Below are 17,480 nucleotides of genomic sequence, written 5' to 3' on the forward strand. Positions count from 1 at the left end.
ATTTACAACAACCAGTTAACCCATCCACAATCAGACTATGGGATGCATATGAGGGAAATCCGCACAGTCACAGGGAGAATGTGCAAACTCCACAGAACAGGACTGGAAGTCAGGATCAAACCCAGATCACTAGAGCAGTCGTTAACACTAATCCTGCTGACAGGAGTACTAGCATTAGGCTTCAATTTTCACTCATTTTTGGTCATGGATTCAAGCAGTTCTTATAATGGAATTATTTATAACTGTATTAAGTTGTTTTGTCAGTGATATTTCATATATTTATTATGCAATGGGTTAGAAAATTATTTTAATTATTGCTTGTACTTGAAGCAATACTATATTATAGTTTTGTAATCACATTTCAAATTATCTGATTAATTAGATCATTTATTTGATTCATCCAAATTAAACTTTTAGTTGCATTAGTGAGTCAGGATTAGACATAAGTAGTAGAAAATTAATTTCCCCATTCTTCATCCAAAGCTTAGACTGCCAACCAAATATGTCTTAGCTGCATAGGTTAGTTGTAAATTATTTCTTATTTTTTTGGGGACTATCTTGTACAGCACACACAGGAGTCCTTTGGCCTACCACATCCATGCTGACCTTTTTGCCCATCTACACTAATCCCATCCACCGGTGTTAGGACTATATCTTTCTGTGCTCAGACTATAGGGACATCTTTAGGGAGCGGTGTCTCAGAAAGGCAGTGTCTATTATGAAGGACCTTCAGCACCCAGAGCATGCCCTTTTCGCACTGTTACCATCAGGTAGGAGATACAGAATCCTGAAGGCACACACTTGGTGATTCAGGAACAGCTTCTTCCCCTCTGCCATCCGATTCCTAAATGGACATTGAAGCTTTGGACACCACCTCACGTTTTTTAATATACAGTATTACTGGTTTTTGCACATTTTTAAAAAATCTAGTCAATATATGTAATTGATTTACTTGTTTATTTCTTATTATGTTTTTTTTTTTAACTGCTGCTGCTAAGTTAACAAATTTCACGTAACATGCTGCTGATAATAAACCTGATTCTGATTCTGATATACAGTATAGGCACCTGAGCAAATCCCTCTTACTTTTGATCTCCCTTGCATCAGAAAAAAAATTCTGACTTTCTATCTAATCCTCTCACAAGAAACTTCTACCAAATCACTCTTCAATCTCCTAAACTTTAGGGAAAACAATCCCAGCCTATTCATTTTCTCTGCTGAACTAAGGTCTTCATATCTAGTCAGCATCCTGCAGAATCTCCTCTTCAATCTTCAATCTCTCCAGTGCGGTTACATCTTTCCTTTCACATGGTGACCAAAGATCCGCATAGTGTGGTCAAGCTAGCATTTTGTAAAGTTGCAACATAACATCCAAACTTATTTTCTGTGCCCTGACCCATGAAGGCAAGGATACCATACAGTATGTATTTATTGCCTCACTATCTACCTGTGTTGCCACTTTCACAGAACTTGGGACTTAGTGGCTTAGGTCTCTCTGTTTATCAATATTCCTTAGCATCCTACCATTTACTATATATGTCATAGTCATATTTGACAACCTAATATGCTTCACTTTACACTTGATGAGATTAACCTCCATCTCCAATGTTTGCCCAAATTGCTATCAGATGCATACGTTATGTACACAACGCTGGAAGAACTCAGCGGGTCAAGCAGCATCTGTGAGAAAAGAGTAGCCAACATTTCGGGCCGAGACCCTTCATCAGGAATGGAGGGGAAGAGAGGGCCAAAGCCCAGTAATAGAGATAGGGGAGAGGGTAGGGCCTAGAGGCGCCAGGTGGAAAACCAATTAGAGGAACGATAAAGGGGGGAGGGGGAGGGGTTAAGCATGAAAGAACTGTAGAGATAAAGAAGCAGAAAGTTGAAAGGGGAGAGAGGCAGAGAGGGACCTGGAATAGGGGAAAGGGGAGGGGGAGGGAATTACTGGAAATTGGAGAATTCAATGTTCATACCACCAGGCTGGAGGCTACCCAGACAGTAGATGAGGTGTTGCTCCTCCAACCTGAGTTTGGCCTCATCATGGCAGTAGAGGAGGCCATGTATGGATATATCTAGATGGGAATGAGAGGCAGAGTTGAAGTGGGTGGCAACCGGGAGGTCCTGTCTACTGTGGCGGACGGAGCGTAGGTGCTCGACGAAGCGGTCCCCCAATCTGCGTCGGGTCTCGCCGATGTAGTGGAGGCCGCACCGGGAGCACCGGATGCAGTAGACGACTCCAGCAGACTCGCAGGTGTCCCCACACCACCTTATCAGAATGGTGGTAAGGGGGGAGGTGTGGGGACAAGTGTAGCATTTGCACTTGTGTTTAGATTTTTTTGTGTTTAGATGCATACATTGCTGTAGCCATAGACTGCCTTTCATGCAGCTTCCTGCATTGATCCTGCATAACACCACTAGTCTGAATGTCCAATAAGAAAAACACCACTACTGTCAAGCTTCCTACCGCCAAGTCAATTCTGGATCCATTGCTGTTTTGACTTTGTCGTAAAACATCCTGTTTTACAACTGTGAGTAGCACCTATTGTAGTCAATTTCTAAAATTACAAAGTTGATTAAATAAGTGAAATATTGATCTAACATTATAGTCAACTGATATCTGATAAATGGGTCCTATTTAATCATTAAAAGTAAAGAATTTATTGTTGTTTTTGTGTCAAAACATTCAACAGTAATTAATCTTTGCCATTTAATTCAGGTATTAGTAATGTTATTATCAAATACAGCTTGAGGAAATGTAAGCTTATAGCCAATCCGCACAGACCTTTGAAAATTATGTGCTTTCCAGTGCATTTGAGATTAGTACCTGCAGAGTTTATTTGTGCTGTACTAGCAAATTTCTAACACTCACAGCATCCCTCTACTATTGGGGCTCAGGTCAATCATAAAATTCAGTTCATATAAATATTGTTCAAGGAAAATCTGGTAGACTTTTTATAAATGTACCTGGCAGATGTAAATTGGAAAAAAGTGGTCCTAGATTGACTAAAATCATTGATGAAACAGTTAGTTCACCTGAGATCTCTGCCTTGAAAAACAACTACAAATATTACCCAATATTTAAAATAATACCTCTCTGACAATCAGATAATTAAACATTAGGACTGCAACAGCATGATGAAGAGCACTGAATTCTTCTCTTTGATACTTATATTCAAATGAAAAATCAATTTTGGCCCGAATAGTGGCTTTGTGAGTCAAGTTTATAATCACTTTGTTTACAGGAACATGCTGGAGATAAACTATATTAGGTTGTCTGCCATGGTCTCATCACATAGCTAGAAGAAAGTAGTAGGATGTTTGAAGAGACCCTGTTGTTATCAGACTATTGAATGGTTCCCTAATATGATCAGATGGACTCCTGACCTCACAATCTACCACAATATGATTTTGCACTTTCTCTGTTGCGGTTATACTTTTTTCTGTACTGTTATAGTTGATCTTGGTCTATCTTAGTGCACTATGTATAATTTGATCAGTTTTAACAGTATGTAAGACAACATTTCACTGTATTTCAATACACATGACAATAATAAACCAATTCCATTTCCAAACTGAGAGAAACAAAAGAAATTAGATGGAAACGCTGGAAGCAGTGATGAAAAGAGGTGAAAAGTTATGGAAAGCACACCGAGTATAAAATTGGAAGATCAAAGCTATGAGAAGAAAAAGAATTGGAGAAGCAACTTCATGAATAGTTATCATAGCTTTCTTTTCCTTCCAAAAAACATGTTCATATACCCACCTGCAGACTTAACATATTTTAAAATTAGGATATTATTCATCACATTATTGTTAAAACTGTCTTAGGTGACTGCTATATGGAGGCTAATTCTAAAGACAAAAGTGTGTTATCGACAATTGTTTGAAAAGGTTAGGCATGCAGCAGCATGACAAAGAGCATTGAATTCTTCTCTTTGATACTTGTATTAAAATGACAAGTCACCTATGGCACAATATATCTTAGTGAAAAAAAGTTTATAATCACGTTGTTCACAGGAGCACACTGGAGATAGATTATGTCAAGTTCTCAGTTTGATCTCAAATCACCTGTCTAGAACAATGGTTCACAGTTAAAAGTAAATTTATTTTCAAGATACATATATGTCACCATATACGACCCTGAGTTTCATTTTCTTGTGGATATACTCAATAAACCCAATAACCATAATAGAAACAATGAAAGACTTCACCAACAAGGTCAACAGTATTGAGGATTTAATAGTTAATAGAGTGTGAAATCTGCTTGACCGATGGCTTTGAGCATTGTGAGGACTGCTCTTCATCTTTCTTTTGTAACATTTTAACTAAAAGAGAAGCATGCAATTATTTCTCAATCTTAGTTCTTTAATTTTTGCTTTTGCAAGCCAGAACATGAAGCCGTCTATAACAGCTCACATTTTTTTCATTACAAGTTCATGGTGGGAATATAAGAATTACTGGCAAGCTCTGCTGAACTTCCTTTTTGCTAAAAAAGCCAACTAATTTTGGTGTAACATAGGAAGGGGGAGAGGGAGGACTTCAAGAATTGGAGACACATTTCACTCTAGAAGGTGGATTATAAGATTCTGTCCAAGGCTGTTGCCAACTGGGTCAAGTCTGTTCTGGGACAGGTGATCCACCTGGATTAAATTTGTGCTGTACTTGGCAGGTAAACTTCTGCACTGCTCAGCTTGAACTGCCTATGTTCAGGGCAGTGGGGTGGATGCCTGCATGGTTGGCTTAGAACAAGAGAAGATTTTTGATAGGGTATGTGACATAGACGGGCTCTCCGAAATAGGTTTTAGCAATGGAATCAAAAATCCAACTGCTCTACACAGATATCCATAGTGCAGTACAAATGAATAGGTAGGAGATGGATTGCATCCCATCAAATCTGGAGTCAGGTAAGGTTGTCCACTCTCCCCTGTCTTGTTTGTTGCAAAGAACCCTATGTCAAATCCAAAAGGAAAGATGTGAAAATAAGAGGAATGATGTTGCCAGACAATAGAAGCACACAGGTCAAAACCTCCCTAAACATAGATGATGTTGCCATCTTCTGCTCAAATCCATGGTCACTTCGCTGATTAATCAGTCTCTGACTCTTTTAAATTGGCATTGGGAACTAGAGTCAACCATGGTAAGATCAAGACCATTCTCTTTAGCAAATGACCCAAATGATCCAACATTCCCTTTACTGTCAGGACCAACTACTTAATTGTGTTGAGGATCTGGTTCAGAGGGCTGATGTGCACAACAAGAATTGGTTGCAACAGATTGGGAGGGACAAGCAAAAACAGTGTCCATGAAAACTGCATTCTCTGTCAATAACTAGGAAAAACTTGGTCATCCCTGATGTACTCTCAAGTGTGGCCTGTTCCCTGGTCCTCTGCCAAGGTAATTACTCGACCTGTCTTCCAGTTTATCTGGGGGGGGGGGTTCATAATGGAACAGGTCAAATGGGTCAAGGTGTACAACTCCTGAGAGAATGAGGGGCGGGGGGAAGTGTATCCAACATTTCTCTCATCCTGATGACCACCCTGAGTGCTGATTCACTTGTTATGCTGATCCAAAGTACGTGGGCACCAAGTGTCACTATGTAGTGAGGTTCTCCCTGTTCCTGGTGTTGCCGAGGATAGTTCTGGCCCCATTGTAGCACAATGTCCCATTCAGTTGGACATTGCTGTTCTACCTGTCCTTTGTGGAAGATTTCTTCCAAGAAAACGTTTTTGACTAGAAGTTCATCAGGCAGTGGTCAGCACAGAATGTACTGCAGATATTGTGGGACACAGCCTATTATAAATGCAGTGGAATAATTCCCTGAGCAAATTGTTCAGAAGTGTCTCATTGCCAGATCTTACAATGAACACCAAGACCTCATTTGGCTGGCAGTGAGAGGCGTTTCCATTAAGGTCCTTCCAGTACAGATAACATATCATCCTCAACTCATGCTGCCGATGGGATGGTGGTGGTGGGGAAGAGACAGTCACTCATCTTTTTGTACTCTGTAGATTTGCCTACAGGGTTTGGAGAAGGATGCAAAGGTCCTTATCTTGGTTCATTAGCTACATAACAGATGATTCTCTGATCTATGGACTGGTCCCAGGATTACACACCAAGACAGACATTAAATATTACTGGAAGGTTATCAGCTTGGTGAAAGATGTTCCTTTGGTGTGCTTGAAACCTATTGGTCTTAGAGCACAGTGGGATGCCTGTAAGGGAATACTGCTAACTGACATATTCCAGTTTGCAGGCCTATAGGCTGAGGAATGCACCAAAACTTGGTGCAGCCAATGCAATGGCTCTGTGGGGAAGGACCACTGTCTAGGATCCCTCTGCTGTTGCACATGGAGGAGCTGAGTGAATAGGGAAGCTCTCAAACAATGAAGGCTGTATCACTCACTCCAGCAGACCACATTAATGGTGATTCTTCCAGGACAAGACTATCCTATTACACTTCATGCGTACTTATGCCTGCAATTTCCCCAACGTGAGATTCTTGACTGCAAAATTTGTGGTAGTGGGGAATTGCATTTGCATGCTTTTCTGATTTACAATGAAAAAATAGAACAACTCAGAACTCAGTTCTGTTGTATTTACCATGTACTTGAATACATATAACAACTTTATACTTTGAGCTGCAAACCACTTCCTTTCTCAACATAGAACATGCAACAAACTTCATCTAACAGTAACTTCAAACAGTGAAATTTTGGCTACATGGGTGGCAACTGTGCTAAGTTTTGCTTACTTTAACAGTACAAAATATATTGACCGTGATGTAGAATGTAACAATGTCTTCTTTTGGTTTAATCATTGTGCATTTTTTAAATGAGAATAAAGTTTATATTTGAAATTTATAAAGTGGGTAAATATGTCTTTTTTTCCCTTTGGATGAAAATTTATATAAATGGTGGTTATATAGGAAAATATTGATGCACAGAGGAACCTGGGTGTCACTGTACACCAGTCCATAAGACCACAAGACACTGGAGCAGAATTAGGCCACTCGGCCCATCGAGTTTGCTCCACCATTCCATCATGGCTGATTTATTATCTCTCTCAACCCTATTCTCTTGCCGACTCCTTGTAACATTTGACGCTCTGACTAACCAAGAACCTAAAAATCTCTGCTTTAAATATACTTAATGACTTGGCCACCACAGCTATTCCTGGCAATGGATTCCACAGATTCACCACCCTCTGGGTTAAGAAATATCTTCTCATCTTTTTGTTTTAAATGGATTCTGAGGTTGTGCATTGTGGTCCTAAACTCATCCACTACAGGAAACATCCTCTCCACATCCACTCTGTCTAGGCCTTTCAATATTCCATAGGTTTTAATGAGATTCCCCCTCATTCTTCTAAACTCAAGTGAACACAGGCCCAGAGACAGCCATCAAGTGGTCTTCATATGTTAACCCTTTCATTCCTGAAATCTTTCTTGTGAATCTCCTGTGGAACCTCTCCAATGTTAGGACATCTTTTCTTAGTTAAGGCGCTCAAAACTGCACACAATACTCCAATTGTTGACTGACTAATGCTTTATAAATCCTCAGCATCCTATCTTTGCTATTATATTCTAGTCCTCTCGAAGTAATTGCTAATATTGTATTTGCCTTCCTTACCACCGGCTCAATCTGCAAGTTAGACTTTAGGGAATCCTGCACAAGGACTCCCAATTCCCTTTACACCTCTGATTTTTGAATTTTCACCCCATTTAGAAAATAGTTTACATCTTTATTCTTTCTACCAAAGTGTATGGCCATACACTATATTCCATCTACTATTTCTTTGCCCATTCTCCCAATCTCTCCAAGTCCTTCTGCAAACTCCCTGGTTTCTCAACATTACATGCCCTTATCGTTGTATTGTTTGCAAACTTGGCCCCAAAGCCATCAGTTCCATCATCCAAATTATTGACATATAACATGAAAAGAAACTGTCCCAATATGGATTCCTGCAGAGGACCACGTCACTGGCAGCCAACCAGAATAGCTCCCTTTTATTTAGATTCTTTGGGTCCTGCCAATCAGCCAGTCTTCTACCAATGTAAGTATCTTTCCTATAGTGTATTACCATCGGCCCTTATGTTGCTAAGCAGCTTCATGCACAGCACTTTGTCACAAGCCTTCTGAAAATCCAAGTAAACAACATTCACTGACTCTTTTGTCTATCCTGCCTGTTATATCCTCAAAGAATTTCAACAGATTTATCAGGCATCATTTCCCCTTAAGGAAACCATGCTGACTTTGACCTACTTTATGATGCACCTTCAAGTACCCCAAAACCTACCCTTAATAATGGAACCCAACATCTTCCTAGTCACTGAAGTCAGGCTAATTGGCCTATAATTTCCTTCCTTCTGCCTCCCTCCTTTCTTAAAGAGTGGAGGGATATTTGCAATTTTCCAGTCTTCTGGAACCTTTCAAGAATCATAGTGATTCTTGAAATCACTGAAATCAAACATACAGATGAAGTAAATATTTAAGAAAGCAAATGATAGTTGGCAAATGATAGTAGGAGACAGCTTTATAGAGCGGGTTTCAGAAGAGTGGGCTTTGGAGTAGAGGGAGACAGAGTAGGAGGGCTTTGGCTCAACGGGGCTTTGGTGATAACGTGTCGAGGTGAGGTAGGTTGCCTGTGTGGAGTACAGACAAGAAGTATGTGTGTGAGGCCGGTGTTCTGTGCTCGGTGTCAGATGTCGGAAGTCCTGGAGACTCCAGGCCTCCTGGACGGCCACATCTGTGCCAGATGCATCAAGCTGCAGCTCCTTAGGGACTGCGTTAGGGAACCAGAGATGCATGAAAGGACGGGTTGCACTTGAATCACAGGGGACCAATGTCCTGGCAAGGAGGTTTGCTAAGGCTATTGGGGAGAGTTTAAACTAGAATTGCTGGGGTTGGGAACTGAACTGAAGAGACAGAGGAAGAGGTGGTTGGCTGACAAATAGAGAAAGCTCAGAGACAGTGCGAGAGGGAGGATAGACAGATGACAGAGAAGGGACGTGTTCAGACAGATGGTTTGAGATGTACAGTATCTATTTTAATGCAAGGAGTATTATGAATAAAGTGGATGAGATTAGAGCGTGGATCAGTACTTGGAGCTATGATGTTGTGGCCATTACAGAGACTTGGATGGCTCAGGGGCAGGAATGGTTACTTCGAGCACCGGGCTTTAGATGTTTCCAAGAGGACAGGGAGGGAGGCAAAAGAGGTGGGGGCATGGCAATGCTGATCAGAGATAGTATCACGGCTGCAGAAAAGGAGGAAGTCATGGAGGGATTGTCTGCAGAGTATCTGTGGGTGGAAGTTAGGAACAGGAAGGGGTCAATAACTCTACTGGGTGTTTTTTATAGACCTCCCAATAGTAACAGGGACATTGAAGAACAGATAGGGAGACAGATTCTGGAAAGGTGTAATAACAACAGGGTTGTCGTGTGGGAGATTCTAATTTTCCAAATATTGATTGACATCTCTCTAGAGCAAGGGGTTTAGACTGGGTGGAGTTTGTTAGGTGTGTTCAGGAAGGTTTCTTGACATAATATGTAGATAAGCCTACAAGAAGAGAGGCTGTACTTCATCTGGTACAGCCAGCACAAGAGGGCATAATTTTAAGGTGCTTGGAAATAGGTACAGAGGAGATTTAGGGGTAAGTTTTTTACGCAGAGAGTGGTGAGTGCGTGGAATGGGCTGCCGGTGGTGGTGGTGGAGGCGGAAACGATAGGGTCTTTTAAGAGATTCCTGGATGGCTACATGGAGCTTAGAAAAATGGAGGGCTATGGGTAAAGCCTAGGTAGTTCAAAGGTAGGGACATGTTTGGCACAGCTTTGTGGGCCAAAGGGCCTGTATTATGTTGTAGGTTTTCTACGTTTCTATGGTATTGGGAAATGAACCTGGCCAGTGTCAGATCTTACAGTGGGAGAGCATTTTGGAGATAGTGATCACAATTCTATTTCCTTTACCATAGCATTGGAGAGGGATAGGAACAGACAAGTTAAAAAAGTGTTTAATTAGAGTAAGGGGAAATATGAGGCTATCAGGCAGGAACTTGGAAGCATAAATTGGGAACAGATGTTCTAAGGGAAATGTACAGAAAAAAATGTGGCAAATGTTCAGGGGAAATTTGCATGGAGTCCTGCATAGGTACGTTCCAATGAGACAGGGAAAGGATGGTAGAGTACAGGAACCGTGGTGTACAAAGGCTGTTGAAAATCTAGTCAAGAAGAAAAAAGCATACAAAAGGTTCAAAAACTAGGTAATGATAGAGAACTAGAAGATTATAAGGCTAGCAGGAAGGAGCTTAAGAAGGAAATTAGGAGAGCCAGAAGGGGCCATGAGAAGGCCTTGGCGGACAGGATTAAGGAAAACCCCAAGTCATTCTACAAGTCTGTGAAGAGCAAGAGGATAAGACGTGAAAGAATAGGACCAATCAAGTGTGATAGTGGAAAAGTGTGTATGGAACCGGAGGAGATAGCAGAGGTACTTAATGAGTACTTTGCTTCAGTATTCACTACAGAAAAGGATCTTAGCGATTGTAAAGATGACTTACAGCATACTGAAAAGCTTGAGCATATAGACATTAAGAAAGAGGATGTGCTGGAGCTCTTGGAAAGCATCAAGTTGGATAAGTCACCGGGATTGGATTAGATGTACCCCAGGCTACTGTAGGAGGCGAGGGAGGAAATTGTTGAGCCTCTGGTGATGATCTTTGCATCATCAATAAGAACAGGAGAGGTTCTGGAGGATTAGAGGGTTGCGGATGTTGTTCCCTTATTCAAGAAAGGGAGTAGAGATAGCCCAGGAAATTATACTTCAGTAAGTTGATGGAAAAGATCCTGAGAGGCAGGATTTATGAACATTTGGAGAGGCATAATATGATTAGTAATAGTCAGCATGGCTCTGTCACAGAAGCCTATGGAGGCTAAGTTACTCAATATATTTACAGAATTAGATTTCTAGATACAAAAGGTGTCAAGAAGTATGGGGAAAGATAAATATTCAGATAAAGGATATGATCCTATTGAATGGCAAAGTCGGCATGAAGGGCCAGATATCCGTCTCCGTCTTTTATGTTTCTATGTTTACTATGGTATAATTACTGTACTTCAGATTGCTTCCGTTAGTTATACCTCTTCATCTATGCTAATTTAAGCCTGACCTACGCAGTTAACGAGCATGCTATTTTATACAGATCCGAGGAGTCCACCAACATGTTCCACTCTACACTCCAGTAATCGACTTCTCTTCTCCTGAATTCACAGAAGAATTTTATGTTGCAAACGAAACATGTGAATAATCAGTCGGACTAAAGGCGATCAACGAGCTTGTACACCACCAAACGGAAGAAAAAAAATCATCGAATTCGTTCAGCAAAACATAACACGTGCGCCTTGTGTGGCTTGTAGCTGCGTATTTTTTTTACCGCTATGCAATAAAGTTTGTTAAATCTTTCTGGTTCCTAAGTGTTTGCTTTATGAAACATGAAAAAAGCGCGATGGAGTTAGCAGTAATTCCTGGATTATTTTCAGACGCCGTGGAGCTGTTTCACCAGCAGGGTGCGTGGCTGGTTTCTAGCTGCTCAAATGTGGTGGATGCGAAGAATTTCAGTACGCGTCCAGGAGACAGATTATGTTACCTTTTGTGAACCGAACTGTTGACATTCTCGGGGGCTGTGGATTGCGGTGATAAAATTTGCCTCTCTCATTGCGTTATACGCACTGACTCTGCCGACAAGTTATCAGCTTATTGCCCGTTTATCAAACTGCCCGCAGGAGAAACAGTCCTTTTCAAACTCCACGTTTGTGAGGTATAGTTTTGTTCTGGTTTCGTGAGATTAGCGACCTGACAGAACGCCGCGTGTTTGGTTAATTTGAATATATTCTATTAATCGACTGCCAGATGATGACGTACGAAGGTATTTGGATGGCTTTTCTGGGGGAGGTTTATAAGTAGGCGATTCCAACTTTCAGCGCGACAGATTTGGTGAATTTTGATCTAAAACGTTTCATTCGCAGTATTTCATGAATAGCGTTTCCCTTCAACTGCATTCCAGAGGTTAATGTAATGGTTTGTTTTACATTTTCTATCTATAAATTTTACGAAATAGCGAGGCAGTCGATGCAAGTTATCGAATTCAGACATTCATAAAAGGAGCGAGAAGTGTGGCTGTTGAACTTGTCTCAGTGTAAGGTAGGTAAACCATGGGGACGGAGCCCAGAAGCCCAGATTCGAGTGAATCAGAAGCTTCCGACGATCAGGAGCTGGTGGTAAACATCGGCGGGGTCCGTCACCTACTGTACGGGTATGTTGTGAACCGTTACCCGGAGAGTCGGTTGGCAGAACTCCTCCGCTGCAGTGGGTACGAAGCCATTTCCTCCCTCTGCGACGACTACGACCCAAGTAAGAGAGAGTTCTATTTCGACCGAGATCCAGATTCCTTTAAGTGTGTGATGGAAGTGTACTATTTCGGAGAAATACACATAAAGAAGGGTATTTGCCCCATTTGTTTCAAAAATGAGCTGGACTTCTGGAAGATCGACGTGGACTTTTTGGATGAGTGTTGCAAGTGCTTGCTGGGCGAGAAGAACGACGAGCTGGAAGAAATCGCCAAGCAAGTGCAGATTATCCTGGCCGACAGGGGGGAATCGGCGGATACCTGTTGGGGCAAAACTCAGAAATTCCTCTGGAAACTGATGGAAAAGCCCGATTCGTCCTGTCCGGCTAGAGTGATTGCCGTCTTGTCTTTCCTGTTTATTCTGATCTCTTCCGTGGTAATGTGCCTGAGCACTATTCCCGAGCTCCAGGTGCTGGACGAGGAGGGGAGCCTGGTGGAGCACCCGGCCCTTGATTCTATCGAGACGGCATGCATCGGCTGGTTCACAGCCGAGTATATTCTCCGGCTCCTCGCAGCGCCCAACAAGCTGAAATTTGCGTTTGCTTTCATGAACATCATAGACGTGCTGGCCATTCTGCCTTTCTACGTCAGCCTGATCCTCACCACGGTCGGGGCAACGCTGATGGAGTTGACGAACGTGCAGCAAGCCATCCAGGCTCTCCGGATCATGCGGATAGCGCGGATTTTTAAACTGGCTCGACACTCCAGCGGTCTGCAGACCCTCACCTACGCGCTGAAGAGAAGCTTTAAGGAGCTGGGCCTGTTGCTCATGTACTTGGCTATTGGTATTTTCGTGTTCTCGGCTTTAGGCTTCACCATGGAACAGAGCCACCCCGAAACGCTCTTCAAAAGCATACCGCAGTCCTTCTGGTGGGCTATCATCACAATGACTACCGTTGGGTACGGGGATATTTACCCAAAGACAATTTTGGGGAAGCTCAACGCGGCCATCAGCTTTCTCTGCGGCATCATAGCTATTGCCTTGCCTATTCATCCCATTATTAATAACTTTGTCAGGTATTATAACAAGCAGAAAGTGTTAGAAACAGCTGCAAAACACGAGCTTGAACTAATGGAATTGAATGCCAAGGCCAGAGATTCCGAGGATTCCAGGCATCAACATGTGGATATTGTGATTACCAAAACCAGTAACCTCTCGCTCAGTAAGAGTATTCTGAACACGTACACTGATACTTTTATTCCGCTCTTATCAGAGGAAAAACTGCATCGAAACAGACTTCAGAGCTGTAAATGAACTGATAGTTTGCTATCAAAACAGATTGGGAAACGTGCAATTTTATTAGGTGCATCGGAATGACATTCCTGTCGTCTTACCTGTCGCCAAACATCGATGCCGCAGACATTTATGACTATGCATGCTTTATACAAAAATATAAAGGAACATCCAATACTGTCAATGTTATTTAGCGTTACAATGAGCTACACATATATGGTGATTATTTGGCATCGATGATTATATATTAATATTTTTGACATTTTAGAAAATGAGACTTCGTGAGTAGTAAAGAGAGACAGGTGTGATTTATGGGGTATTTATAAAGTAACATCTGATTTTAATTATATGAATGGAGTGTTAGATCCTTGCATAGTTACATAATGCTGGACAAATAATATTCCCACGTAAAAACTTGACAACAAATCTATTGGAAGTGGTTTAACGCTGTGATTACATTTACAGGTTTTCATAAATTATGTATCACGACCTCTTGATAAAGTATAAGTATCACCTTTATCACGGGCACAGAGGCAACATGAGAAAATTTTGGTAATAGTTGATCATGAACATTGTCAGATGTTATAAATAATTTTGCAAATTCATAAATAAATGTCTTTAATACTGCACCAAACATGCTACAAACTGCAAGAAAGGGGACAGAATAAAAATAATGGAACTAAAAATCAAAGCAGAGTATATTATGTACAGGTGTATGTTTGCCTAATAGGTCAGCTAAGACCTGAAATGTCTTTGTTGGTGGCATTGGATCAGAAGTAAAGAGTACCATATTGCAGAAAAAAGGAGCAACACAGGCTTATGTAATTTGGTTTAGAAGAAAAAGCATTTCAGGATGTATATTGTATACATTAAATGACCTTTGAACCTTTGAATTTTTAATATTTAAAAACCCAAACCAAAAGCAAAATATTTAAACTTCATGCAATGGACTCACTGTGAGGCATATGCCAAAATAATTTACTTCTATTAGAGTTGATTTCAATACATTTATAGAAAGTCAGATCATAACTATTGGTCAGATGATATAATTTACCTGGGATAAGAACCACAAATTTACAATGTTTTTCCAACAAGGACACTAATTACTCTATTAAATAGAAAAGTAAAGTATATGTGCACATGTCTCAGTTGTATAATTATTGTTTTATAAGAATAAAATTCTACAATTTTTATTAATTTTGAGAACCACTTAATTACTACTCATCAGTACTGGAAATATTGTCCCAACCCATCATTATGTTCTGACAAATATGTTATATACCTTTGAATGTACATTAGGTCTGTTGTACAGTGGTTATATTCTTTCTATGTGAACTACTTTTGTCACTGTGCAGTTCTTATTGACAGAAATCTGTGTTAATATTTCCTGCTTGATTTTGTTAACTGTACAATTTTTGTATATTCAATTATTCAGAAGTTCTGAAAATACCATTGTTGCTTGAAATCATGCTTTACAATTATAATGTACTGTATTTGGGAATATGGGAATATGGTCCAAATATATCAGATGTATCTAGCATACTATGTATTAAACCTTAAAACTATGCATATTAGATTTATAAAATAAATGTATTATGTAATTTGCCACATTGCACTGCCATCACTGAGATGGTAAATGTAAATAGACAATGTCACAGGCGTAAGAATTTATGTTGAAAATATGTAAATAAGAACAGAATAATTAACTTTACATGGAGACTGAATTACATTTGTGTGTCCTAGTCCAGTTAAAAGTTATCCTTTAACCCATAATTTGTTGCAACTCAAGGAGGCATAGTAATCAGAGTAACTCATTACATCACCAGCGATTTGAAGATCGGGGTTCAATTCCCACTGCTCCCCGTAAGGAATTTGTACATTCTCCCAGTGGCTGTATGGGTTTTCTCCGGGTGCTCTGGTTTCCTCCCACATTCGAAAAGATATATGGGTTAGCGTTAGTAGGCATGCTATCTTGACGCTGGATGCATGGTGACAAATGCAGGCTTGTCCCAGCACATCATTGGCCTGTATTGGCTGTTGACACAGCCAACACATTTCACTGTATGTTTTGATGTTTCGGTGTACACGTGACAAATAAAGGTATTCTTAATCTCTCTGTGTGAGAAATCAACTGGTAAACATCAGAAAAGAAAAAAATAAAAGCTCATTGTGAAAGTACTAAAAAAGACAATTAACCTTTAAGAAACATTGCACCATTCTATGACTGCTAAATTTCACTTTTCAGTTAATTCCAGATGAGTAAAATTTAATAAACAATGGTATGCTTGTTGCACTAGCATTATTTATTAACCAAGGTGGTGCTTGTAGGTGAGATTTTATTACAAATTCATTTCCTAATCTTTCTATCAATAAATGCTACAACTTTAACATATTTGATCAGTGGAATGTATTTCACAGGCATAGTACAATGTGTTGATGCAACTGAGTACCATGTTTCATGCATATGAAAAATTATTTTGTCAGGTACTATTGAAACAGCTTATGACAAAGTTTATATTCTTTGATATTAAATTGCATACATCAATACAAAGCGGGAGTAATCACAAAGCATGTCTATCTGAACTTTGTGTTACCACATCCTAATTTTGGTGGTTCAAATCGTCAAGTTGGGTTTTGGGTCTGTTTTCATGTGTTTGTATCATGGGCTCCTCATTCTTGTCAGCTGTGACTCCTTCTTCACTGGGGTATTACTTCAGATAGTTACATAAGGAAGCTATTTTCACTGTAGTTATTACAAGCCAAACAACAAATGCTCTTCTTCTGTCCTAGATTTAAAGTCTAGATCTTCAAACACTCATTTTCCCAAATGTACAAAGGCTGAGCTGTTGCACTGCGGGCAATGAGATCTTTTGTCATTGATGTAATGTGCCTTCATTGAGAGGTAACGTTCATGATATGGGAGACAGTCCACATTTTCCAGGTTATCAATACGGATTGTTATTGTCAGGGGCAGTGTTGTTAACTGGAGGTATGCACGTAGATGGTCTTTATATTCTGGATGTCAAGTGTAAAGCTCATATTGTAGTGAAGGTGTTGATGATGACTTGATGTGGGAGGTCAGCTCTGCCATTGCCAAAGGAAGAACTGAGGGAAGTTGCTCAACAACAGTTAACAATGGGACTGGAGTTGTTGTGATGACTATGTGCATATCGTTATGAAACATTTGTAAGATGGAGATGACTTTTATTGAAACAGCTTATGATAAAATTTATACTCTTTGAAATTAAGATATATAGATTAACTCAAAGCAGGAGTGATAATAAAACATGGCTATCTGAACTTTGTGTTAACTACATCTTAATCTTATTGGATCCTATTAGAAACAAGAGAAAATCTGCAGATGTTGGAAATCCAAATAACACACGTAAAATGCTGGAGGAACTCAGCAGAACAGGCAGCATCTATAGAAAAGAGTACAGTGGATGTTTCAGGCGATAGATACTGCCTTGCCTGATGAGTTCCTCCTGTATTTTGTGTGTTGTTTGGTGGTTTCTAATTTGGTGGCAGCCACATTTCAGAGGAATAGTTCATTTTCTCTCTTGATTCAATGAATCAGAGGTTTTGTAAGGCCACTGATGGCTACATGTAATGGTAGATGCTGGTGTCAATAATAAATCTTGCACAGACAATTACCACAATTCTGCATGACGTTTGGGATCTGGAACCTCAGGGCCCTCATGAATAGATGTACAGAGAAAGATGTGGATTATCTGCTGTCTTATCTAGAGTATCAAAAGCTTTGACAACAGCATCACCACCCTGAAACAGGCATAATTGGCAGGAGATGTACAGTTCAATAATAAAGCTGTGGTGTATTTTTTTCTGGAAA

At 40.3% G+C, this 17,480-nt stretch overlaps 1 protein-coding gene across 1 annotated transcript; it reads left to right on the top strand.

Moving 5' to 3' along the window:
* The first annotated feature begins 11,592 nt into the window (after positions 1–11,592).
* kcnf1a (potassium voltage-gated channel, subfamily F, member 1a) lies at positions 11,593–15,839 on the top strand. The gene has a single exon (XM_073056920.1). The coding sequence runs from the start codon at positions 12,203–12,205 to the stop codon at positions 13,649–13,651; it is 1,449 nt and encodes a 482-aa protein (XP_072913021.1). The 5' UTR covers positions 11,593–12,202; the 3' UTR covers positions 13,652–15,839.
* Positions 15,840–17,480: the final 1,641 nt, after the last annotated feature.

This window comes from Hemitrygon akajei, chromosome 9, assembly GCF_048418815.1.
Source record: "Hemitrygon akajei chromosome 9, sHemAka1.3, whole genome shotgun sequence".
Lineage (NCBI taxonomy): Eukaryota > Metazoa > Chordata > Chondrichthyes > Myliobatiformes > Dasyatidae > Hemitrygon > Hemitrygon akajei.

What these genes read in the sequence shown, in the direction of transcription:
- kcnf1a (XM_073056920.1), top strand. Translation starts at nt 12,203, where the DNA reads ATGGGGACGGAGCCCAGAAGCCCAGATTCGAGTGAATCAGAAGCTTCC.